This window comes from Ceratotherium simum, chromosome 17 (genome assembly GCF_057802395.1).
Source record: "Ceratotherium simum simum isolate JZ-2026a chromosome 17, ASM5780239v1, whole genome shotgun sequence".
Classification (NCBI taxonomy): domain Eukaryota; kingdom Metazoa; phylum Chordata; class Mammalia; order Perissodactyla; family Rhinocerotidae; genus Ceratotherium; species Ceratotherium simum.
Genome location: NC_141916.1, coordinates 37,837,798 through 37,863,920, shown reverse-complemented (window position 1 = coordinate 37,863,920; position 26,123 = coordinate 37,837,798). Strand labels below are relative to the sequence as shown.

At 33.5% G+C, this 26,123-nt stretch overlaps 1 protein-coding gene across 7 annotated transcripts in view; it reads right to left on the bottom strand.

Moving 5' to 3' along the window:
- The window catches only part of SOX5 (SRY-box transcription factor 5), a 964,162-nt gene that overhangs the window by 394,032 nt on the left and 544,007 nt on the right, over positions 1-26,123 (bottom strand). The window contains exons 1-2 of one of the 7 annotated variants that reach the window (XM_087442679.1): positions 12,426-12,568; positions 11,634-11,731 (exon numbers count right to left, since the gene is read on the bottom strand). The exons of 2 other annotated variants lie outside the window; for them this stretch is intronic. In XM_087442679.1, the coding sequence (XP_087298805.1) occupies positions 11,634-11,731; positions 12,426-12,557 (230 nt within the window). In that variant the 5' untranslated portion in view covers positions 12,558-12,568. Of the gene's footprint in view, positions 1-11,633; positions 11,761-12,425; positions 12,569-26,123 lie in introns of those variants that run through there. 4 more of the 7 variants (XM_014791374.2, XM_014791373.2, XM_004435455.3 and 1 more) reach the window with 4 other exon arrangements.

Here is a 26,123-nt window from a genome sequence, read left to right as displayed (position 1 = left end):
AGATGGTTGAAATCTGTTTTGTATAAAATGTGCGCTTTTTTTTCCCCCAACTGTGTTCTTTGTATTCATATTCAGCCTAGGTTTTAGCCATCAAAACACTGGCACTATGTCGATCATTAGCAGCATTTTAGACAACTAGCAAATAAGGTATTCACTGTTCTCCACAAAATGTTCAGCTAATATTTCCCAGATGTATAATTAAGGCAAAAGATCATCTTCTTAAATTGGTATCAGCACTTTGGATGGCTTCTGGCTTTCAACAGATTATATCAGTGGAAAACAATTTTATATCAAAAATAAAGGTTCTATTTCTTGGGTGTTTTTGTTTGCTTGTTATAAAGCTGCACATAAAAAGAAATCTATAAATTTCCCCAAGCTTCACCTACAGTCTAAGAAATAGGTAGCTAATGCAAAAACCTCTCGTTACTTCTACTATGAAAATCTAGGATGTACTGTATTTGTATAGATAAGTTTCTTCAAGTTATTTAATATTTTCTAACTTTCAAAATATTTGTACAAATAATACTTCAAAAATAAATAGTTTGTGACCTTTTTTACTTTAGCAGAAAATCACTTTTTTGTTGTCCAATAATTTGTTCTATAAAATGATTCATTTTTATGATTATACACAAATAAATGAATTTTAATTTACATAGGTTAAAGCATAGGAATATGTTAAATCAGCAAATTCATTATATAAATACTTGATATACGGATACTTGCAAAAAAAACCTTTTAGTGGATCAGGTTTCCCACATATAAAATGAGAAGAGACGTGTTCTTGGGATATTTAGTTGTTAGCAGTAAGCAGTCAGAGGAAACTATAGTTATATTGCTGCTATTTAGGTGCAAGTTATCTGGGATCAGTAATCATAAGTGCATTTAAAACAATTATAGTTGCGTTAACTACATAATTTTAAAAAATAAGTCAGTAAATTTCTTATAGGTATTTTATATGCTAAAATAATTTTTAAATATCAAACTAGTATGTTATCAAACAAAAATACATAATTTTTATTGAAGTGGTGATCATTTTTACATTTGCCAAAAATTAAACCTAGTTTTCAAAGTTCTAATTCAGTGGCTTGCATTCAGAGATATCCAAATATTTTTATAAATTTTCATAAGTTTAAGATGAGTCATTAGCATCAGGAGAGAAATAATTTTATACTCATTTTAAAGCCCATTTTATAGATGCATGGCTGAAACCCAAGGAACTAAAGTGACTTATACATCACAAACTTTTAATTCTTGATTTAGAAACTGTAGGAACATATGCCAACTTTGTATATCACTAAATGCTAGATTATAAAATATATTAGCAGTAAGTTGCCCAACTGGGATGATTTCCAAATTTTCTTTCTTGTTTAACAGTAGGATATTTGCACATTTCCCTTTAGTCCTAGTTCTAAATGTAGTTCTGGATCAATAAGGTCCTTTTCTGTTTGTGTTTTTTTTTAAAGAATCCTTTATATCCGCACAAAGAGAATAAGAGAATAACACCCATTCTTTATTCCTAAATTAAAAGTGGCAGGAATAGAATAAAATATTCTACATCATAATTATTAAGCAAAGAATTAATTTATATACAGCCAATTCCTACATTATTCCAAATAAATGAATCTATATTTTAAACCTATAACTAATTTGTACAAAGACTTGATGATACCACAGTCATATTTTCAAAGTATAGATAATATGGAAGGTCCTTGTATATGTAGTCAAAGATTATATTGCCGATGGTATAACAACACTTTTTTTTCCAAACATTGTGTTAAAAAAAAAAAGCATGCAATCTGCCGAATGTAAGATATTAACAATATGTGAAGCTTGTCCTCTCAGATAATAAAGCTTTTTCAACGCATCTTTCATTGGTTGTTCCTCTACTCCTTGCTTCATAGAGTTGAACACTTCTTAAAATTGCCAAACACCAACTAATGCATATTAGGTTGGCTGGCCTGATGCTGATGCTAATAGTTGTCTAATTTATTTTGAGAATGACTTAAAATTCTTTCTTTGGACTACCTGTTTGTAATCTTAGTTGATCTCGCCACTTTGCAGCCCAACGTTTTATTTATTCATATAAAGACACATACTGTCCAGAGCCCCCATGTTGTCCTAATGCTCTACTGTCTAATCTTTTCTTTTTTTTTCTTTTACCTTATCCTTAAAAATAGACTCTCAGCTCTTTGACCTAAAATGCCACTCTCGTGTGTTTCATATTCCCTCACAGTGCCTTATTTAGTAATCCATATGTAATTTATTTTTCACAATATCTGTAATAGTTGACACACAGAATATGAATCTTATCTTTTGAAACACTTAGCTTCAAAATAGTTCATAGCAAATTTGAGCACTTAATCCTAAATAAGAATTATACATAGTACTTAGATTAAAAACTCCTAAAATATACTATGGTTACTTGTTCCTGCACACCACCACTCAATGGAATTGAGAAGTGAATCCACACGTAAAGCCTGGTTATATGAGATACTCTGTCTCCAAATAGCTGCATCAATGCAGTAATTCTGACCATTAGAATAAGGAGTTAAGGATCTTTCAAATGTAGTTCAAAGTGATGAAATTTTAGAGTTGAGAGATGTTAGAAATTATCCAGCCTATCGTCGCATTTTACAGATGCATACACTAAGACCTAAAGCATCTTATCAGTCTGTAGGGAAGAACTAGAACTTGAGATCTTACACCCAGCTAATAACACTTCTATTATGTTACACTTCCAAAAAAAAAAAAAAAAATCAGTGAAGATATTGACAAATGTAAATTTTTACCACAAAAAGAGAAAATGTTCTATGCTTTAGGAGAAATACTCAAAATCCAGAAAAAAATATCCTTTTGATATGTACGCCTTAGGCCTCTAACACTCAACTTTCTCATCTCAACCAGAAATCTCAAATATCCCAGATTTTACTCAAGCATACCTTGATTTACCCAACTTCTTTAATTCAAAATTTCCATTTGCACGACAATAGCACTTTCAGATTTTTTAAAGCTGGAATACTATTCTACGTCCTTATAGCTCATGGGACTATGAGGATTCTGTGTTGTAAATGAGAAAGTGGGAATGAATCTTGCTTGTATTTCTATAAAATATTTCTTCATTTCAAGATTTTCTCCCCTAAACTGCAGCTTTATCAAGATTTGGGAGGATTTATTCAAAATCAATTTATTCAAAATTCAATTACCCTATAAGCGAAAAAGTTTCTCCGGTATTCCAAACTTTTGTATGTGTATATGTGTATAACTACTACAGTCCCAAAAATAAATTCTTCACATAACTGCTAGTGACTCCCAATTATCTCTTAATTTATTTATAAGTCTATATATTCTGCTCCTTCACTTTGATTCTTTAAATTGCTATCAGGATCTTTTGGATATGCTTTTCTTTCTCTAGAAAAATGCTTTTAAAGCATTAAATATTTCTAAACTGTTTATAGGTCAAATTAGATCCATTTTATTTTTCCAGTAATGCTAAAATTCTTAGGAACAATTACACTACCATATTTAAATCCCATAATCCTTAGGGCTCTAAACACAATACATTTGCCTCTATTTCCCAAATTGTAGCTATGTTTAGGACTAGAGGGAAATAGAAGTTCTTGCCTCAGAAATAGCATTCATTGTTATCTTTGTTTTTCCATTCCTAGGTGTTCTGTTTGATTAATGGTACTTTGAATATTACATAAAAGTTTTCTTCACATCCTGATAATACTATGGGAGAGATGACAATCGGAATCTGATATTGTATATTCAGTTATCACTCATTCAAGGTCAAAGTTGAATTAGTGAACAAATCAAAAATTTAATAGTTTGAGAACAAGTTCTTCCCTTTCTCCTCTAAAGAATAAGAATGCTATACATTATCCTAATGAATCTTCAACATAGATCTCTTGTAGTGCAGACAAAAAAAATAAATGTTAACGTTAATTTTATGTGACATCATCCTGCAAACTCTTTTCAAACATATGATGAAACTTAATAGCAAATAAAAAAGGGGGGGAGTGAAACAAAGGGACGTCAGGAAAGGAGTAAAAAAAGTCTTTGGACTTTGTAAATTATTGCCCAAGAGACTCTGGTCCAGGTAAATAACCCAAAAGAAGAATTGTAGGCAAACAAGTACTACCTTAACTCCAGAATTAGAACAAAAATATTTTAGAACTTTGTCAAACAACCTATATTAACTGTGAAAGAAAAATTAATAGCATAAATAAAGCATTACTTTTTCATTCTGTGTTCTCTTTATGTTAAGGCGTATTTCTCATTTTCAATTTTTGCGTTTCTTTTTAATTAGGATGCTCTGTTATTAGATAAATATAAAATTCTTTAAAATGACAAATTAACAGATCATATCTGCAAGTTCCACAACTAGTTCTCAAACAACCTACCCCCTTGGTATCTTCATCCCAATTAATATGAAAACAGAAAAAAAAACCAAAATCAGTACTAAAGTAAATAATTTACTACATTTTAAAATAAATTTTGATTTTAAAAGTATCAAGAAAACACTATTTGGGCCTGCGTCCTCTTTTACTACTAGGTTAAAAAATTATCAACAAGCAAAGCAGGTTAACCCTTTCTCTTCTTTTCTCAATAATGTTTCTAAAGCCCTAAAGGAGGGGACACATCCTTTATGAAATTGCTGCTCGGAGTCCCAAGTGATCTAACTCCCTTAAACTGCCAATATAAAAATCTTATAAGGTTCTCAGGGTACCTTGTTTTTTTGTTGACTCTATGCAGTGAATTTCATTTCTTCATATCACATCTATCCTCTCTCATCTGATTCTTAGGTTTCAAAGTGACAGAAATGATTGGGATGGGTAGGGGAGGCACGTGTGCATAGGGCATAATGAAACCCTATGCATCTCCACAATGAGAAATATTAAAAATGAAGCTACTAATACATTTTTAAGAAAGATCCTATCTTCTGTTTTTTAACATTTTCTTTTCTAAAAAACACATTCCTTCAAAGATGTGAAGAGCAGAAATAGAAACGCTGTTACATATGAAAGTTTCAACGGATCTGCTGCCAGCAGCTTTTCTTTATAGTGTTCCTCTTACCTACAGTATGTGTTGGCACTGGCAGGTAGCCCTAATTCGTTAGTAGCCAAATTATTTTTGTCCCTGAATTACGAGAAATCTCCATAGCACATGAATGAGACATGGTTTACTAGTTTACACATATCTTTATAACTCCAAGAAACCAAAACTCATTCACAAATGCTTTCATTTCAGAAGAGAGAAGGGCTACGGAATACCAGAGATACCTGCTTTGAATTTCTGGTCCCCATTCTCCATGAGAAAATGCAGAGAAAAACATCTTTTTAACTTCAATAAAGAACTTTGGTCCTTAATGCAAGAAAAATAAACAGCTTTCTGTTCACTACACTCCACATATCATGTAAGTCAAAATATTTCAGTACAAGGCATTAAGAAGAAATGTCATTTAGTAGCAAAGCTAAATGTCTCCAGATAAAAATGCATCACGACGGCATAGGAGATAATGTGGTTCACCAAAACTAGCATCCTCATATTGCATGATCACCAGCTACATTTATACACTGCTGCACCACCTTCACTAAGTCATAGAGAAAAACAGGAAGAAATAAGCAACACTTAGAAATTAACATATAACACAAGTGATGATTCAGTTACAGCAAAAAAATCTCTGAATTCTAAGGTAAGATAAAAGTAAATGTATTAACCCTAAAGAGCCAAGTGACTGAAATGTTACTTAGATAAAAGAGATTTGAAATACAATGAGCCGAGTTCGGGTTTGAATTGATTTAAGGTTCAACACTGATTTCAAATGTCTATGAACATCTACACGCTTTTGTTTTTAATTTTCCTTCTGTCTTGTTTTATGGATAAAAAGTCCTTAAACTACCTTGTAATAGATTAATTACTTTCAAGCTGGGTGACAAAAGGGCATAATGACCGGAAAATGATACAAAGGAAACAGAAAAAGCATGTTAACAAGTTTATCAACAAACCTGGGTAATTCTCATGAAGTACAGATTAAGGTTCAGTGGTTCCAAACTGGCAGCATTCAAGTTGGGTTCATATTTGGGTTTTTTGTTTTGTTTGTTTTTTTAAACCACCTGTCCTAAAACGACATTGTTTATGCTAATTATCTTTGTTTATGCCACAATTCTGTTTGTTTACTACATTCTTTTAAAATACCATATCCCTATAAACAGATCTCACCAGAATTCTTCTAAATCTTGTTTCGGTCTGGTCCTTCTCGGCAGCCCACTGAGCAGAATGCAGCTCTACAACGAAAGCGCGAGAGCTGGGAACAACTTTGAGTCTCTCACTCCTCAGGCTGGCAAAGGCAGGGAGTACTGCTGAGGTTTTACTCTCAGGCTCCAAGGGAAAAGGATACTGAACGTGTAGAAATGCAACACCCCCCTATTGGACAAGCAGAACCACACGCCACAGTATCTCCAGAGGAGATGTAGAAACTCTCAACTAGTAAGTGAAGAGAAGAATAGATCATGCTAACGGGAAGAGAGTGCAGCTTCCAAACTGCAGGAGAAAACACAGAAGTCAGAAAGAATAAAAGGTCTTCTCCTGAACCATTATCAGTTCCTGATGAAAATGAAGGAATATGAGGCATTCTGCTAAAGACTGTCCGAATAACACTATTCACTTAGGCGAAATAGTATCAGTCTTTAAAATTTTTTCTTCTCTAGGAATATCACTTGATCATGTTCATCTATAAAACACTCAAATTTTATATTTAATATAAATCATGATGCTAACTAACATCAATGAAAATGAAAAGACAGAATGAATGAAGCAAGGAGGAATTTGCTATGCTTCAGTCCATTTCTTGTTCAACAAAATTTTTCCATTAAAAGGAAGATGTTTCATGTTTTGGTTAAATCTTTGAACATCTTCTTATCTGACTGCCATCATCTGAGCAGAGACCTGACTTATTAAACTATATGTGAGTTAGTACAAGAGAAATATCTAGATTGGTTTATTTCTCTTGTTGTTAGTTAACGTCATGGAAATTACAAATGAGTAAGAAATCATGGAGAAAAACAAAAATCCATCAGTTATTCTTATTTAACTAATCTATAAAAAGGGAAGTGTGCTCAACCTACGTAATACGCATCTGCATTATACATATACTCACTAGGTGACTGAGGAATTGATAGTGGAAAGAACAGACAATAAAGATCAGACTTTATCCATGAATGTCATTTTGCTTTTTAAATGCATTACAACTGTAATCCATTTGAAATAGCTTCCAACTCTATGGAGGAGTAATGTGCTATAGCATTCGAACAGGTCTTATTATTTGCCTCTCAGGTATGATACACATACAGATTTTAGTTAAAAGCTCCCGAAGAACAGGTAAATACTTTATTAAATGCTAATTATATTTGAGAAACATAAGAAAGGAACACACCAACATGTGAAGTAATCATAACATTTACACATTTCTGTATCTATCAACTTGCTAAACACTGAGCAGTACACAATGCCACCTGACATTTAACCATTAATTGTTCTTGGTAATCAGTCAGGTCTCCTGCTAAGTTTTCAGAACAGCACTCCAGTGTGAGTGTGAGAGGAGTGTAGTTTGTCCACTGCTTCATGCAAGCTGCATTCCAAACTAATATCTTAGCTCAGCTTGTAAATTACTGAGATGGTAATTAAAATCTACAATCAGTTGTAGGCACCTTTTCCTCTACAAAGTAGTAGTAAATAAAAAATAAAAATGAACAAAAGGCATATATCAGAATATCCTGAAAACATAATATCAAATTTACAGGTTTATCTTTGCCTTTAGGTAACAGAATGTGAACACGTAACTTTCCTTTGATTCACACCTAGAGCTTACCTGCTAACTTGAATGTACTTATCACTCATGAGCACAATGGTTCAAAGAAAAAGTTTCTAATGAAGCTGAATAAATCTGTCCGGGTAATAAATACTTTATTACAATGGCCAAACTTTAGGTAATTAAAGTACCGCTAATGTCAGAGATATTCTCGCAGTCTGCTAATGGCAATTTTTCATGGTAATTTTACAAATTAGTTTTTCACAGTACCTGATGTATATTTCTTTCTTCAGAAAAACACTTGAAAGTTTCCTAATGTGAAAAAATTATTTCTTTAGTCAATATGACCACAAAAATTTGATGGGAATATAAAGTAAATAAGGTAAATTTTTACTGCAGAAGATTTTACCCTTGTAATGTTCCCTTCAAAATGTAGAAAATAGGCAGTCTGCTGTCTGCACCCGTTTTGAGAGAAGCAATCAAATAGGTGATATTATAAACTTAATTTGCTTCATCCCACTACCTTCAATCCCAACTTTTTTTTCTTTCTAAACATTATCAGACTGTCTTCTTAAGCAATCATCTTACACTTCCTTTTTAATTAAATCTCTAACATAAAGCAATTAGAAAGTGTAACAAGTAGTTTAGTCATAAAACTATTACATTACAATCAAATAGGATAAATATAAATAAAAAAGAAATAGAACTCAATATTATTGACAGTATCAAAAATTGCTTATTTCATTCATTAGAAACAAACTAATATATTTAAGGTAAATATTTTAAATATTTTTATTCTAGGTATATGAAAAAATAGATGGCATTCTGGAAGGAAAAACCTTAAGTCACAATTTCTTATTATTTGTTTTCAGGTAAATATAAAAATTCACTGTCTTCTTTTAAACATTTTTAGGAGAGTTCAAGCGTTCACTCTAATGACACTATTACCAACATTTAGACCAAGTTGCCAGTTATGTTTCCTCTAAATAGTATGATGTAAAAGACTTTGCTTACAAATAATTCCTTAGAACATAGTTTGCCTTTCACCTCCCACCTGAGAATTGTGTTTTTCATTAATCATAATCAGTTACAACAGGGATGCTTCAAAATAAAAATAAAATATTTCAACTTCTTTACTTTTTAGAATCAATGTTCAATTTGCTCTACTTCCTGAACATTTTTTTAACAGACATTGAAATTGTTACTACTTCTAAATTATTGAACAACTGCTTATTAGCCTGACAGTACTGACCATGTTCATTTAAAGGGCTGATAATACAGACATAACAAATCTAAATCCAAATTTTGATCCTGGTATTTAAGTGTTGAATATTCCTTAAAGTCCCAAATAGTCTACAGGTTGGAAAGAATAATAGAAGATAAAGAAGACTCTACCAATAAAATTAGAAAAAAGATCACATAAAACTTTCAAAATACATGAATCCCAAGCAGCTTATTTAAATTCTCTAGAGCAAAGTTCTCTATTTCATAAAGACATTTAGAAATCTTCTCTTCAGATTTCTGACTAAGTTTAAGTGAATAACTCATCTACAGCAGGTGAGCAAACAATAAAAATTAACACTCAATAGAAATGACCTACTTAGTCAATGAAAGTTGCAAATAGTTGAAAAGGCAAAAAAAGCTGACTACATATGATAGTATAATTATAGCATATATAACTCCTTTGGAGAATATAAATATTCAATATTGAGTCTGCATGATTTACTCTATGTGAGTGACTATAGATACACTCACCCGTACAAATTCAATGTAAACAAATAGTAATGATTTACTGAGATTTTTCTATGTATTACCAATTACAACCACAGGGCAAATTATTAAGAAATTTTATACGGTATGACATTTTTCAAAAGTATTTTAGCTACTAACATTTCCAAGTATGCTATCTATACTAACAACTCTATTGATTATCACTTGCTTATTTAATTAGCCAGTTAGAAAAGCATGTCTCTGGATGACAAAAAAATGAAATTCTCACAAGGAGGAAAAAAAAAATTGTAAGAGATTTGAGCATCAGAATAGGAAAGGGAAAAGTTTAGTTTAAAAAGAGATAACTGAAAAAATACAAATAAAGTTCACAGCAGGAAAGCTTGCCTGTATAGAGAAATAGGCTACAACCTGTTAATATGTAACTACCTTTTATAGGAACAGTCTGTTAGCAGGCTTACAAATCAGACTCGGAGTTTTATTTTCAAAAAGTATAGAGCAGAAGAATATTATCATTAAAGTGCTACTCTGCGCAGGCTAGAAAACTTACTGTAGTATATTAACAAACTGCTACATTAAGCAATAGTATGTTCCAATATAAATAACTTCGATATGTACATAGGAAATAGGCTATATTTGCAAACAAAAGCTAACTATTTTAAAGAGTTAATATATAGAACTTGAAAAAAATTAATTCTAAACTGTTAAGAAAGCTCAATCATTCCCTGGAATTATCTAGTCAGGATGCAACTTAATTAAAAAAAAAAGAAGAGGAAATAAAAGAAAGAGCACAGTATTAAAGTATATATGTTGGCTATTTTACTTTCTTCCCTGATCTGATGTTGACTTCTGTAATATGTGACCAAATTCAAGCATTATTTTATTCTCAATACCCTTCTTCTCTTCCATTGCTTCATTTCTAGAATGTTTTAATCTTTGTCCTTTCTTTTTTCGTCTTTTCATATCAAATTCAGTCGTTTGAGCGATGAACAGCTTGACTTAGCATATTTTTAACCAGCTGGTCTAGCACCTAGCTTGCATTGCATAGTCAGATACAACAAATGTTTATACAGAAGGTAGCTTTCATGAAAATGAAAAAAAGACTGGGTATCATGCATCCTGGCTTTTTTTAGCTTTTTTTTTTTTTTTGTAATTCACCATACAGAATACAAAGTTTGAATGCTTTTTAATGGCAAACAAAATTCTATTTATAGTTCCAAAAAATGAACTTATGCTGGGATAAGAACTCAAATTTAAAAATTGCAGTGTTTACTTATAGGAACACGAAGAGGGCTAAAATTCTTTCGAAGCCCTACTTTACTTGCAACAGCATCAAATGGAAGGAATTGCACATATTTCTCTAAATAGAAACTACTTAATTACAAATACACTTATTCCCATCATAGCAAAAAGGAGAAATACAGTAAATCAAAATTCAGTTTAAAACAGCTAGCACAAAAAGTGGCCACTAAAACTCGGAAAGGGATCATCCCCATTTCCCTTTTTTTTTTGACATTTCAAGTGTAATCTACTAATACATGGCTGTAATGTTAAATTTTCTTTTTGTAAAAAAATCTGCTCTCTTATATCAACAAAAGGTCATGTGCTTTACTGAGCAGCTTCCAAAGTTTTACAGAAGGATCAAATAGGAACTTATAGCCTCCGTTTTAACCATCGCTAAAAGCTTCTGTCACCCCAGAAATTAAGAGACAGAGATGTTGAAAGTGGTAACACTGCACAAAAGCATTTAAAAAGGTGTAGAAGGGGAGAAAAATATCAATGAAGGAAGAAAGTAAGAGAGTGAACGAGATAGAGAAAAGCAGTGAGTGGGGGAGAGAGAGATGCTTAATGTTCATTTAATTTCCTGTTAGAGGACGCAACCTAAAAACATTAGCAAAAATCTCAGAGACTTTGCATATCAGTTCAGTTTGGTCCGAGCAATCACAACAAAAATCAGCTAACAAGACTGCAGAAACACTAGCTAAAAGCTTTTCTAACAAACACATTTTAGGGGAGCATCTTCCAATTGATTCAGAGACTACTGTAAAATGGGAGAGTTGTACTTCAATATATTAAGGGGGAAAACTGTACTCACCTTTCAAACTCCTGAGGTAAATCAGGGTCAGTAAGCATGCTGGAAAAGCACAATTTCCCTTTGTCACAGCAGCCACCTATGATCGTCTCCAACTGAACCTGTCAAGTGAGTCCAAACCTTCTAAACCAATTGATTTTCTCTCTCTCTTCTCTTCTCTCTCTCTCTCTCTCAATCTCTCTCTCTCTCTCTCTCTCAATCTCTCTCTCTTCCCCCCCCCTCTCCCCCCTCCCTCTTCTAGGACTCCTTGACCAGTCTCTTAAAGGGGTAGCGCACTTCCAGCATCGGGGTCTGGCCGCTCCCCCCTCTGCGGAGCTGCACGCTCGGGCTGCAAGGCACTAGACAACCTCAGGGTGCCTGTCCTTTCCTTTTAATTCTCTCTTCTAGACATCACCGAATGTGAGAAGTCACCTCATTTAACACGTCTCCTATACTCTCTCTCTAAATAATAAAAGTCACACATACACATACACACACAAAACAGTATGATTTTTGAAATGCATTTGCTGCTGATTAAAAGAGAAATCTGTATACTAACAGAACCCCGATTAAACTGCATTTATTAACTAATAAAGCAAAAAAATTAAATGTTAGTAATAGCATTTTTACACAAAGAATTGTTATTCCTCTCACCCCTTTCCAGGCTCTCTCCGTGCACACACGGAAACACACACACCCACACACACACACACACACAACAATCAGGCATTGTTCTGAGGGAAGAAAAGCAACTTTGACAGATTGAAATATAGCAGAGGCCCCTTCAAGGAAACCTGTAAACAACTTGTCACTCACTCTGTCGGTCTCACTGTTAGCTCGTGCTTTCCACAAAGTGGTGCGAACGTCCTGGCAACCCAACCAAAGTTTCCTCAGCTCCAAACTCCATAAAACACGATGTGCGATGTGGAGGGGAATAGGTATCCACATGCCAAAATAACACACGCACGGGGGAACAAAAACCCAAACCAAACCGAAAAATGAAAACAAAAAGATGGTACTAACAAACTGTCCTGTTTGGGATTGCTGGGGAGGTCAGAGGTGGGAAGCGCTCCCCTGGCTGTGGATCTCTTTAATTTCCTCTGCCCAGGCAACCACAGATAACAAGGTGGACAAACTATGGCTTTACAGATCCTAAGCTGGCTGGCAAGGCACAGCCTCCACAGCAGTTCCAATTATCTAGATAAAAATCTGGCAGGCGAGGAAGGTAATCAGGTAATGTACCTTTGACATGAAATGACAGAGGCACATACACACAGAGAGAGAGACACTTACACAGACACGCATGCAGAGATGGTGGCTGCCCCGTGCACTGCAGCATCTGGTCAGGGAGTAAGCGTACACTCACCAACATGAGATAGTGTGCATTCTTCACACACACACACACACACACACACTCAGTCACTCACACACGCTCTCCACTCCTACTGGGAGGGTTCATTCTGCACAAAAGGCTACATTACAGAGCCCGCCCCAATAAGGGAAAGAGAGAAAAAAAAGCCTTCCATTGTTGAGAGGGCAGGTCAGTTGATTAGATTTTCTGTGGAGAATTCCACGAGGAAATTCCCTTCAAAGCCGAAGTGATTAACTGGGGGCTATTCTGGAAATGGAGCAGACAATGGCTCAATAGTCTGCACAGCCAATGTCCAGGCTGGCACTGAACTCACTTTAAAAAAAAAAAATAAAAGCCAGACTCCCTGTTCTTTTCCACACATTCCCCCCCAACCCCCTCCACTCCTTCCAACTTCCCCTCCCAATTCCTTTTATTTTGCAGCTGGACAACATTAAGGGCCTTTAAAACCACAAGGGTTGACCCCACGGCAGTTTGATTAGGTCCCACTTTTTTTTTTTCCTGGCGACAGGCAGACAGTAAGTTTACTTTTTAGACATACACAACGAGACACCATACACATATTCCAAATAGCAAAATCAATTATTAACCTTCTCATATTAATAAATTTATTCTTCATTCAAAGCTTATAAATTTTTTTACAAAGTTGATAATAACTTAATAATGAGATCCATCATTCACAGGGTATCCTAAAAATAAACTTAGGTATACTAAAAAATCAATGTGGAGTAAGATTTAAGCATGTCACTACGGAGTTAAGACACTAACAAAATACAGAATTATGACCCACCCTGAAAAAGCTGTTAACAAGGGATGTGGCAAAAATGACTTGATGCTGACATGATTTTCATTTTCAGCAGTTGGGGAAGGGGAAAGGATATTACTCACTATTCTTTCTTGTCATTAGCCTCAAATTATTTTTTATTACAACAACAACTCATCCTACATAGAAAAATGACAAAATTGTTGCATTTATTTTAAATATCTATTTTTTCAACCCTACAGGACCTGCAATCTAATACACTCTGATAAAGTAGAAAACAATAATTTTTTTCTATTGTTAACAGTGGTTATGGGAATCAGGGAATGGTAGCTGCATGGCTACACACACTTTAAAAAATAGTTTTAAAAAAATTTCCTAATTAGGGAATCTTGTTTCATCTTGTATCAATAGAGAAAAGCAAAGAAGGAGGGAGCGTAAGTTACAGGGGGCAATGGGAGCTGGAGTCAGGAAGAGGAGGAGGCAGCCAGGAGAGGATTCAGGGAGAACACAAGAAGGAGACATAGTGGCAGCATAAAGATAGAAACAAAGATAATGGCCATAAGGCAGGATGCTGAGATCCGTATGGTCACAGCTGCTGTCTTGCTACAGCTCCTACCTCTGGTTTTTTCTCTGAAACTCTAATCCAGAAGGTCACCAGAGCAGGTAAGAAAGAGAGAATGAGTGTCTGAGGCCAACAGTAAAGATGCTCAATCAGAATCTTCCTTGTCTTTGTTTTGTTTTTGTAGACACTTAATATATGTATATGTAAGTACACATATGCCAAATAAACACAAAGAACATACAGGAAATGTTAAATGGTTTGGAAGTTAGTTTAAGATCTCAACATATTTCTATAAACGTTTCTGTAGCCATTCAAAAACAAATTATTTCTTGCAGAATCATCCCTGTTAAACGAAATGAAATAGACTAGGAAATAGAAAATTTGCCAAATATAATAATGATCATTCTAATAATGATAATTTGAACTAATGGAGCTCCAAGCTCATAAGGAATTTTGTTCACATAGATTAGCTCATGGATCATATGCAGCACAGAAAAGAGTGGGTATGTATATCCCTAAGTTTCCCCATGTTTAAACTTGAGCAAAAGGAATTTAAAGTCATACAACTGGTTTGTGGTCCATTTGTTACTTGAAGCCAGAAATTATTTCACTTGTGACAACATAATATAGAATGAAATAACACTCCAGAATTTATAGCTGAATGAAACTCCCAAGATGGTACTCACTTTTTAAGTGATGTAAAAGGCTTTCAAATAATTGTTAATGAAATTAAATTTAATATAACCTCATTGGCACTAAGTTAGTACTATATTTGATGGTTGAATGGAATAAATATTTTTAAATGTGTTTCTCTATACCATAAAGGTTTTCTTTCATTCCAATTCTATATTGCAAATCAGCATGTCTGCAAGATTTTAGAATGTCAGCAAAAGAGAAGGCAGTTCCAAAATGTTCTCCTCAGATCCTGTCATTGGTAATTTTATTAAATGACTGAATTGATCCAATCAATGCAATGTTTAATAGTAAATTACTATTATAAATCTTCTTTTTATTTTACTTTAAATGTTAAAATGTTTATTAAATATGTGTTAATGACTAGCACACAGTATGTGTTAAATAAATCTATACTCTATATCAATTACCTGAAGTTTAAGATATTCAAGTGGTTATATATCTGGTATTCTCTACATCAGAACTAACATCCCAATGCAATTTTGCTATACTATATTAGTAGGTCTCTAGAAGATTTCATAATATATGTAGATTAAGACACACTTTAGCATCCACTGAACATCTATTAAATGCTTACCAATATGTTAAGTACCATGGCTTTAAAAGAAAAATTCAAGAAAAATTTGTAACAAATCTAATTAAACAATATATATATAACCAACATTCAAATTAATTGTTTCATATCCAAGACCTCTAAGGTAAACACGGCAAGAAAAGTTAAAACCAAAATAAATAAGCAAATGAGCAAAAAGGCAATGACAAGAACTTAACTGAACAATAATTAAGTTGGTGGGAAATAGAAAAATGATCTACAAACACAGATACACAAATATAAATACATCTTCAGAGAAGACCAGCTTTCTCAAACTACAACAGAAACCCCCAGAAACAATGTTTCATTTAGTGAGTCTCTTTGACATTCCTACAGCAGTATTATGGAAAATGGAATGAACCTGAAAAAGTGTGCTTGTGAGCTCATGTTGTTTCCATTGCAAATATAAAAAGGAGACTCACACAGGCTAAGGAAATATAAGATATGCTAGTGAACACTGCTGGGAAATTCTCAAAGAGAATATCAGGAACTTTTACGATCATAAACAAATTATTTCCAAATTTAACCCCTTTTGGGCATTGTTTCAAGCAAATATTTCTAATATTTCTCTTCTGATTTTAAAAAGAAGTCTTTTCATTCTCTTATTTTAAGATAGAATTGTTAAATATCCTCTATTTTAATAACTGAAGTTGAAATATGTAGTCATAGGTACAGATTACACTTCGACATTTGATATATCTTCCTACTTCAAGCTACAGATTTCACATTTTATGGAATTTGGAAGTTTTAGTTTTGAGAAATAAAACTTTTAGTATTATAACCACAATGAATTTAAAGCAAATCGGTGTCAGACGATACCAACATTATACTGACTTAACCTGACACAAGAGGCATTAAGAAATGTTTTCTTTCAGCTATTGTTCCCCCCCGCCCCCGCACTGTTATTTACTTTGTCACAAAAACATTAAAAAAGAAGCCTCCCTCTTTCAAAACAAAGAACTTCCAACCAATGTACATCTGTGAGCCATTCACCAAATACCTGGTAAGCTCACCACTGACCTATCTCGTGCAGCTTAAAACAGAGTAGACAAGAGTCTTTTAATTGAACCTCTTCAGAAAAACACCTAAGAAATTCAACAGCCTAACTTCCTTTTTAAAGACCTAAAATTCAATTCCCCATAACACATTTATGCCAGGGAACTGGCATATAATAGCCTATAAGTTCAAGGTTTTTCTACCCTCATACTGTCTGCATTGTCAGTTGGTTAGCTACAATATACATATGAATAGTCCTCAGATCACATTTTTGACCAACTAGTGTTCTTCGAGGACACATTCAAGAATGTGTTCACCTTAGAAACTCTAGTCTCATACCTGTCTCCAAGAGATGATGCCATTCCCAGTAATAGCTCCCACTGTTTGACATCTTACTATTGATCTCCTTCAGAATAATTTGAAGTAATTTTAAAATGATAGATTTTATTTTTTGGGTCACTGTGATGCATATAAAATAAATTACCTCATTTAATACAACTATATGAGATATGTAGTTGTATTATCCCAACCACAAATGAGGGAACCATGGCTTACAAAAGGAAGCTAATTAATTTGTCCATGGTCCCCAAACTAATAAGTGCAGAGATGGAGAACACCAAAGTTATGATATCTTTCCTCCAAAGTTCTCAAAAGGCACCAAATGCTAAGTTATCTCAAATATAACCTAATAGCAATTAAATATTGAGTGTACAGGAAAGTATGTTTCAATGTTAAGTGAATGTCCAAACTTTCTGTCTAACTCTAAAATGTCTAACTTTACAAAGTTAGATTGAGTGATGACTGCCCCATCCTCACAAATAACTTGGTGTAAAAGACGGTTCTTTATACAATAATTAAAAACCGTTAAACAATAGTACCTTTATCCCATTTATGGTGATAATAAACATCATAATTAGTACTACTCATCATATAATTTGGCTCTCTTTTTAAAAATAATTTCTAAATATTCTCTTTCTTAATATGATTATAATTTTTGGAATCTCAGGGAAAATACAGGGGCCTGTTTTCTGGTTCCCACGTTAACTACCTTCGAATGGAATTTTTGTCTTTCAGAAAACAATTTCAGGCAAAGGGTGTCTATTAGGAAGATAAGATCAATTGAACTTATACTTTTATTTTTTTATTCACTACACAATCATCTCTCCTTGTGATAAGTGGTGATGTCTAATGGTTTTCAGTTCATGAGGATGAGAAGGACGTGAACCAATCACTCTGGTGGTAAAAAATTCAGACGACTCTTATTGAGTAAAAATCCATATAACCCATGAGAAGAGAAGCCATTCAAATGGGACCATAGTTTAAAAAAGTACTCTTTACCACCAAACTTTCTGTATTGTAATTTCTCAACCTAGAAAGAAATTCAGAGAACACTCTGCATTGACATGTCACCTAGAGGCAGCAGCAGCAAAGTGAGAAGTAACACCATAATACTGCTACAACATGGCTTGGATTCTTACTTATTAGAAAATTTCTACAAGATATTGTAGTACACATCTTTTCAGGGAAGTTTTTCCACTGTAGATGTTGTATATATTTCTTGATATTAACTAATCAGAGCAGAAATAAGAGCTAAAACTGAGTAAAGCAGGAGAATATTTGAAAACGTAGCTTCATTTTTAAGTTGATTATAGTTGTCTATTCTCTACATTCTCCTTTGACTACACACTAAGTGACATGTAAATATTATTCATCGTAAATTAAAATGTTACCTATTAACAATGTCCAGTCTACTTATATCTAGACTAGCACAGGGGAAAGAATTATGGCTAAGCTGCAAGTCAGGAGGCCGGTGCTTCAAGAGAGCCTCTATTCCTTCCTTACTAGGGATGTGGTCTTGCCTAAGGCTTCGACATCTCAGGGAAGATGATTTTTAAGGTCTCTCAACGCTCAAATTTTGACTCGATAACCTCTTCTTTGATAAATAAATTTGTAATGTGCAAAATAAAATTTCTTACCCATCTCAGTTGTACCCCAGTTATATATCCTTTTAAACAAGTTTTAAAGACTAGTCCTTGTAGTTTATTTTAATCCTTTAAAGTATGTCATAACTCTACATTAGTACATCACTATAAGACGATGAGGAAAATAAATCTTTTATTAATTAAAGTTAACTCAGCTAAATTCAATTAAGTTAAAATGACCAGGAGAACTTAACTGGTCACAAAAAATGACCATGTTTTCCAAAGAACTAATTTTATGACTAAATACATCTATTTGTGGTTGTAAAAATTTTTTGTGCTTGCATTTTCAAGTCATAACTTTCATTTTCTCTGATAAGTACAATTTATTAGCATTACATAATTCAATGAGAGAATTAAAAGCAGTTTATTACTATATTGAACACATCGTAAGTGTGTGATGGCAGTGACTGGCATGTAGGGGGAAATAAATACAAGGGATTCTGCCTTTATCCAAATTTTCACAACATCAAAGGAGAAACTCAAAGACAAACTAAAAAGTTGAAATGCTAGAAATCATGACAGGCAAACTGTGTTCAAGAGAACATAGTTTTTAAAACGAATTTTGTGGACACTCTGTAGAACTCCTGCCAAATAGCTTCCTTTTTTCACGTTATTGTTAACAAAAATGACTTACTGCCATAATTTAGAAAATAATTCAATCAATCTATGCACAGGATGAAAATGCAAGAAAATGGACATTACCAAAAGAATGTATTCATTCAATTACTCAATAAATATGTATAGAATCTTTAATTTACACTTGTATTGTAAACCATCTATATATTCGAATATTTTATTGTTTATACTTAATATTTTCATAAATGAATAAAAAGATAAATTGATTGTAAATTTCCCTGAAGTTGAACAACTATTTAGGTATCAAATGGTACAACAGTATTTAAAGAGACCAAATGTTAATCAACTCTAAACAAATCATGGGTCTGTAATCAAAAACATTTTTATTTTTAAATCTTGCTTAAAGTCAAAGCATAGACTAAAAGACTTATTAAGCATTTGTAAGATATGCCAGCATCCTAAGCACATCTTTAAAAAATAAAAATATATCTAAGGCAATGCAAGACCTTCTTGGTTTGGGTCCAAACTTCAAAGTTATTCAGTCTTTATAGGTAGACTATTCTGCTTAATCCTAATGAATAAGTCAATTTAATAAACATTGTTCTAGAATTGAGTGTGTACCCTGAATTTTACTAGATATCCCTAATGAATAAGTCAATTTAATAAACATTGTTCTAGAATTGAGTGTGTACCCTGAATTTTACTGGATATACTGAGCAAAAAAACACAAATCAATACACATAATGTTTTTTTATGAGCATCTTTTCTGGCCAGAGCACTCTGATAAAAGGTGACAAGGCAAAGATAAACTTTTTTTTTCCCCCAAGGAATTATGACCTAGTACAAGATATAGACATTCTTGCCTGTTCCTATAAAAAATTTATCAAGTTCTTACTAATTAGAAATGTACAACTTTTAACAAGAGTAATTCATTTAATTTTCAAAACAAATCTAGAGTGTCTCAGTTACTGATATTAGTTCCAAGTCACAGAAAAGGTAAAAAAAGTACAGGGACAAAAACTAACTAGCTTCGATCTACATAGCTAGCAAGAGGCAGAACCACAATTTGAACTCAAGTCTTCCAACTACAAACCTAGTGCCTATTCCAGTCCACAAGAGAGATACTTCCAAAAGTTATCTGCAAAGTATTATTTAGTAAAACAAATAAAATTCTGTGGGGAGTTTAAGAAACAAGTGATTTTAAAATAAGAGGACCATTTTCTGAACTTTAAGAATTTAGAATTATTTTGTTGGTATTAATAAAATATAGATTAGAGAATCAATTGAAAACCCCAGATGCACTATGAGAATTCAGAATTACTGTGGGGAACAAAAGTAATCTTAGAAATCAATAGCTTTTATATATATGATAACACCTAGTTATTAAGAGATAATGGGAAAAAAAGACTCCATTAGCATTAGTAACACAAAAGATAAAATATCTAAGAATAAACTCATTCACATACAAGATCTATCTGAAGAAAGTTTTAACACAATATAGAAAGACATACCATGTTCCTGGATAGATAACATCAATATCATAAAAATAACATTTGTTTCCAAATTAATGTATAAATTTGAGTTTAAATTAAAATACCAGCAAATGTTTAAAGCAGCAAACTAATTCAAAACTTTATGTGAAAAAATAAACAAACAAGAATAATCAGAAAGACTCTGAAAAAAAATAAGAACTCAGCTTACCAGAAATAAAAACATAATACAGAATCTCAGTGATTAAAACAATGTATACTGAATGGATTGAAAGACTTAAGGAATAGAACAGAAAGTATAGGGAAAAAAACAAACATAAGGGGAATTTAGTATATTCTATTTAGTAAGTGATATAGATGATACACAACAAATGCTCTATGATTACCTCATGACCAATGCAAACAGGAATATAAAGTCCAAATAGATAAAGATTTAAATGTAAAGAATAAAACCATAAATCTACCAGTAGCGAACATGAGCAAACTCTAATATAATCTTGAAGTAGAGAAGTCTTACTAACAGTGGATCAAAATTCAGAAGCCATAAAATAAAAGATTAATAAATCCAACCATATAAACACCAAAAACTTCTGGGCCTGCCCCGTGGCTTAGTGGTTAAGTGCGCACACTCCGATGCTGGCGGCCCGGGTTCGGATCCCAGGTGCGCACCGCTTCTCCGGCCATGCTGAGGCCGCATCCCACATACAGCAACTAGAAGGATGTGCAGCTATGACATACAACTATCTACTGGGGCTTTGGGGGGAAAATAAATAAGTAAATAAAATCTTAAAAAAATAAAAAATAAATAAATAAACACCAAAAACTTCTGAATGGCAAGAGGCACCATAAACAAATCAAAAGATACGAAACAAGTTGGGAAGAAAATATACGCAACCCATATCACGAAAAGAGCTAGCCTCCATGATATGTAAAGAGCTCTTTGAAATCTATGCGAAAAAGATCAACGATCCAATAGTAAAACAGGCAAATAATATAATTTATTCAAAGAAAAGAAAATAGAAATGATTCTTAAACAAAAGAAAGCTACTCAACATCTAATGAAAATGCTATTACAGCTACATACAATGTGATTATTTTTTTAACCTAACAGCTTGGCAAAAAATCAAAACTTTGCCTAACATTTTATGTCAGATTGTATTATTCGTTCACAAATAATTTGTTCTCTCCCTTGCTATACTTCCTTGCCAATGGAGTTTACTTCCTACCTCACTGACTTTGTCTTAGACATGTTATTTGCTTTGGTCAATAGAATATGAAGCTTTCCGTGTGAGCGTTTGATTTGGTTCAGCCAACTTATCTTGTTTCTGCCTTCCACCATGAAAACACTATATCCCAGATAGTGGCTAGTCCATCAGCCTGGCGCCTAGAATGAGAGGAGACATGGAGACAAATGGACCCTAGCCCAGTCCAAATAAGCCAACACGCAGCTGACCCACAGCAAACCGAGAGCCCTCATGTAACACACCCAAGAAAATTTTTTTTTAATTGTAATCCATGCAGAAAGGGGGGTTGTTTGTTAACACAGCAAAAGCTTACTAACATAGTCTGTGACATACAGAAACAGCCACTGTTGTATATTACTAGTAGAAATGTATATTGATATAACCCTTATGGACAGCAATTTGGAAATATCTATCAAAATTACAAATGCAATTTCACTTCTGAGAATTTATTAGAGATATTTCTTTTTGCTTACACGTGCATATGAAAACTTTGGAAAGACACCCAAGAAAATGAAACAAAAATGTGTATAATGGTGGGGATAGGGAAAGGTGGGAACTGAGAGATGGAAGATAGGTATGAGATTAAAACTTTTTGCTGTATATTTTTGTAGCTTTTTATATTTTTTCTTTATTTTGAGTGTGAATCCATTACTTTTTCACATAAAGTTAAATATACATACATTAAATTATTTAAATACACATCTAATTAAACTAAAAACTTTCCAACGGTTGTCCACTAACTATACACAATATTTCTCAAATTCAGATCAGCATACCCCACACAGATGTATTTTTAGAGGCCTTTAATTAGTATGTAATTTTTTGTTATTAAAAAGTATTTTACTTGTTAGAAAGACCAAAATTCTCATTTTTAATGATAATCCTCAATTTAAAGATATTTTCATAAAATATGATTTTAGTTTCTGAAATAAATGCTTCCTTAACTGAAATTCAAAGACCACAGTGACTATTCTTGAGAATATCTAACTTTTTTCTTTAAAAGAGGCTTGTATATTGGGGGCCTGCCCGGTACCGCAAGCGGTTAAGTGCGCACGCTCTGCTGCGGCGGCCCGGGGTTCGCCGGTTCGGATCCCGGGCGCACACTGACGCACCGCTCGGCAAGCCATGCTGTGGCGGCGTCCCATATAAAGTGGAGGAAGATGGGCACGGATGTTACCCCAGGGCCAGTCTTCCTTAGCAAAAAAAGAGGAAGATTGGCAGATGATAGCACAGGGCTGATCGCCTCACAAAAAGTAATAATAATAAAAATAAATAAAAGAGGCTTGTATATAAGTCCAGTTTGAGAGACGATAACCTTATTATAAACCAAAAGTCCTTAACATGCCCTTAACATGTCTTCATGCTCTGTCATGGTCTCCTTATCCAGCCTCATCTCTCCCAACAGGCCATGGACTTCATGCTCCAGCTACATCAGACTGGTATAGTTGCTAGTAAACAGCATGTTGTTTCTTCCTTTAATGCTTTTGTGTAAATACCTTCCACACTCCCCTACCCCAATTTATCAGGCTAATTTCTACTTATCCTTTAAGATTTGTTGAAGAATCAGAGCCTATTAGAATCCCATCTTGACCCCTCACCTGTTATCTTTCTTGGGACTCCATACCACCCAGTAGGATCGAAGTTCCCACCACTAGACTCTAAGCTCTATAAAGATAGATGCTCCGTCTTGTTTATTAGTGTATCCTCCAGACCATTTCAAAGTTCTGTGATACTCATGGCATTCTCTATCTGAAGAAAAAAATCAGGAGACTTTAGGACTCTAAGTTTGTGTGTACTGGTATCACTAAGCCTTGCATAATCTATTTCCAAAGGTCGGGGCATGCTCCCCCATCATTATCTTTACATCTGGGTTTAAACAGTACTTCCTCAAAGAAGGCTTACCTAGACTAGGACTGAAGTGTAAGAAACAACATCTGGTGGTGTGTCAAAGTCCCTGGACAACAGTGATGGTATTAACAGAAGTTTGGAAGTTGAGATTTTTTGAGAAGTTCAGTAAAGTGATGTTACATTGAATTTGACATAATGGCAGAACATCTAAGTAGAAGTTTCCAAGTTAGAGATGGAAATATTACACCAAAGTGTGTAAAAATATCATAGAAAAAGTAGATTTTATTTCCTAAGTATGAAGGGCTGTTTTATAAGGTGAGTAAAGCACTAAAGTAGAAGGGATAATTTCAAGAAAAACAAACAACATAATGACAATTTTTTTAAAAGAGGTCGATTTAAAAAGCCATTGATTTTGGCAATTAGGCAGTCACTGGTGAGAGATGGTCTTAAAATACCAGGAAAACAGAGTTCACCTCTGGTAAAATGAAACCATAAATTCTATAGCCTTCCCCTACCCCTTTGCAAACACACACACACACACACACCACAATACAGACACACACCACATATATAGGCGCACACACACACAAATATTTTATTCCCTTCCATAAAAAAGACTCTAGAAACAACATAGGGTCTTCACATTAGGAACTGCATCAAAAAGAGAAAAATACCAACTGAAGGCATATTCTAGGAAAAATAAACCAGAGAGAGAAAAAAATGTTGAAATTAAAAAATGTCTAAACTTTTTGAGGAAAAAATAATGGACTAGCTACCGCTTTCATAACATAATGGACTTCTTTATTAATTTCGTAATGGCAATAATCCCGGTCAAATACAACTGCCATTCCATTTTTCCATGTGACCAGATGCTATTTTGGCAATTAGGCAGTCACTGCCATTTTGATTGCATTTAAAGTGATCAAGTATGCAATTGCCCACTGTTGTCCTTTTCTTCCAGTACAAAGATCTGAATCTTATTTTTGATCTAAAAATATTCCATTTACATCTCTTTGTTGATAGATTTTCCTGTTGCTTTATTTCAAGGTCCTGTAGAAATCATTAGTGACATTATGCCAAGGGCTGAACCTCATAAGCAACCTGAACAGTTTGATTCACTGAGAAAGCAACCCACAATTCACTAAAAGAAAATGTAATAATGATCCTGTCCAATTAAAACTGTTAAATTAAATGGAGAGAATCTAATGATTTCTCCGTATCATTCTGATATTCTGGAAGCATGGCAGGGGAATGATAAATACCAACACATATGTTAAAGATGCCCACTCTTTTTTAGTTTAAGGAAAGCAAGCAAATTCTTTTAAAAGGAAACTGCACTATTACATAAAAGACATTCTAATGGATGTATCTAAGTAAAAAAAAAGGCAAATAACTTCCTCTAAATTAAAACATATTTAAATAAATTCTTAAGCCAATTAAACAAATAGGAAGCTACCCCATTAACATGCTGAGGAAGCACAGGAGAAAACAGGAAATGCTGCCTGAGCATAAGACTAGTTACGAAAAGCAGAAATGAGACATTACTTATATTCTATTAGTTCAGAGACAATAAATTTATCTCATTTCTATTTTTCTATAATTCCTGTCAAATACTATAATCATGTTTTTCTGTCACACATTTGCAGTTCTGTCTGCATACCTACAGTTTAAGAAATTATGAAAGCAGATGCAGAATTCAAAGAATTGTCCTCAATCTCTGAATCTGATACCCTTATAAGTGCAAAACTCAGTATCAGAGAGAACTAGACTGGTTAATTTAATGACCTGACCTCAGAGAGCTTTCAGAGGTACGTTCAACAGGATTACAACAACTGACTATACCCTAAGTCTAGCATGCATGCATGCATGCATGAATGAAGCACAAAAAGTTAGACTATAAATTTTATTCAATGGATAGTTTTTGCATTTGAAGTGTACACTATTTAAATAAGCATTCTGCAAATAAAACCAGGCTGGTAATAAACTAGTTATAACTAATTAATAAAAATCTAAAGTAGTAGTCCTCAAACTTTTTAGCCTTGGAACACTATCTCAAAAACCAAACAAAACTTAAGGAGAACAGAAATATTAGATTACAGAATAGCAGTGAGTTTGTGTGGCAGGAGTCAGAATAGAGTTTAGAGTATTCCACTAAACCTCTCTCTTCAAAGCATAGTTAGAAAAGCATCACACCAAAATAATTCTAATTGTCTGCAGAAGTAAATGGAGTATATTATGGGAAATAAAATTGGAATATTAAAAGATCTAAACTAGATATCTATAAATATTTTATAACTTGTACTGTAAAATGCCTTATTTTACCAGAAGTTTGCCTTCTTTTCCCTATATCTGTTTTTTCACTTTCTGAATATACTGTATGACTATAATTGTCATCATAT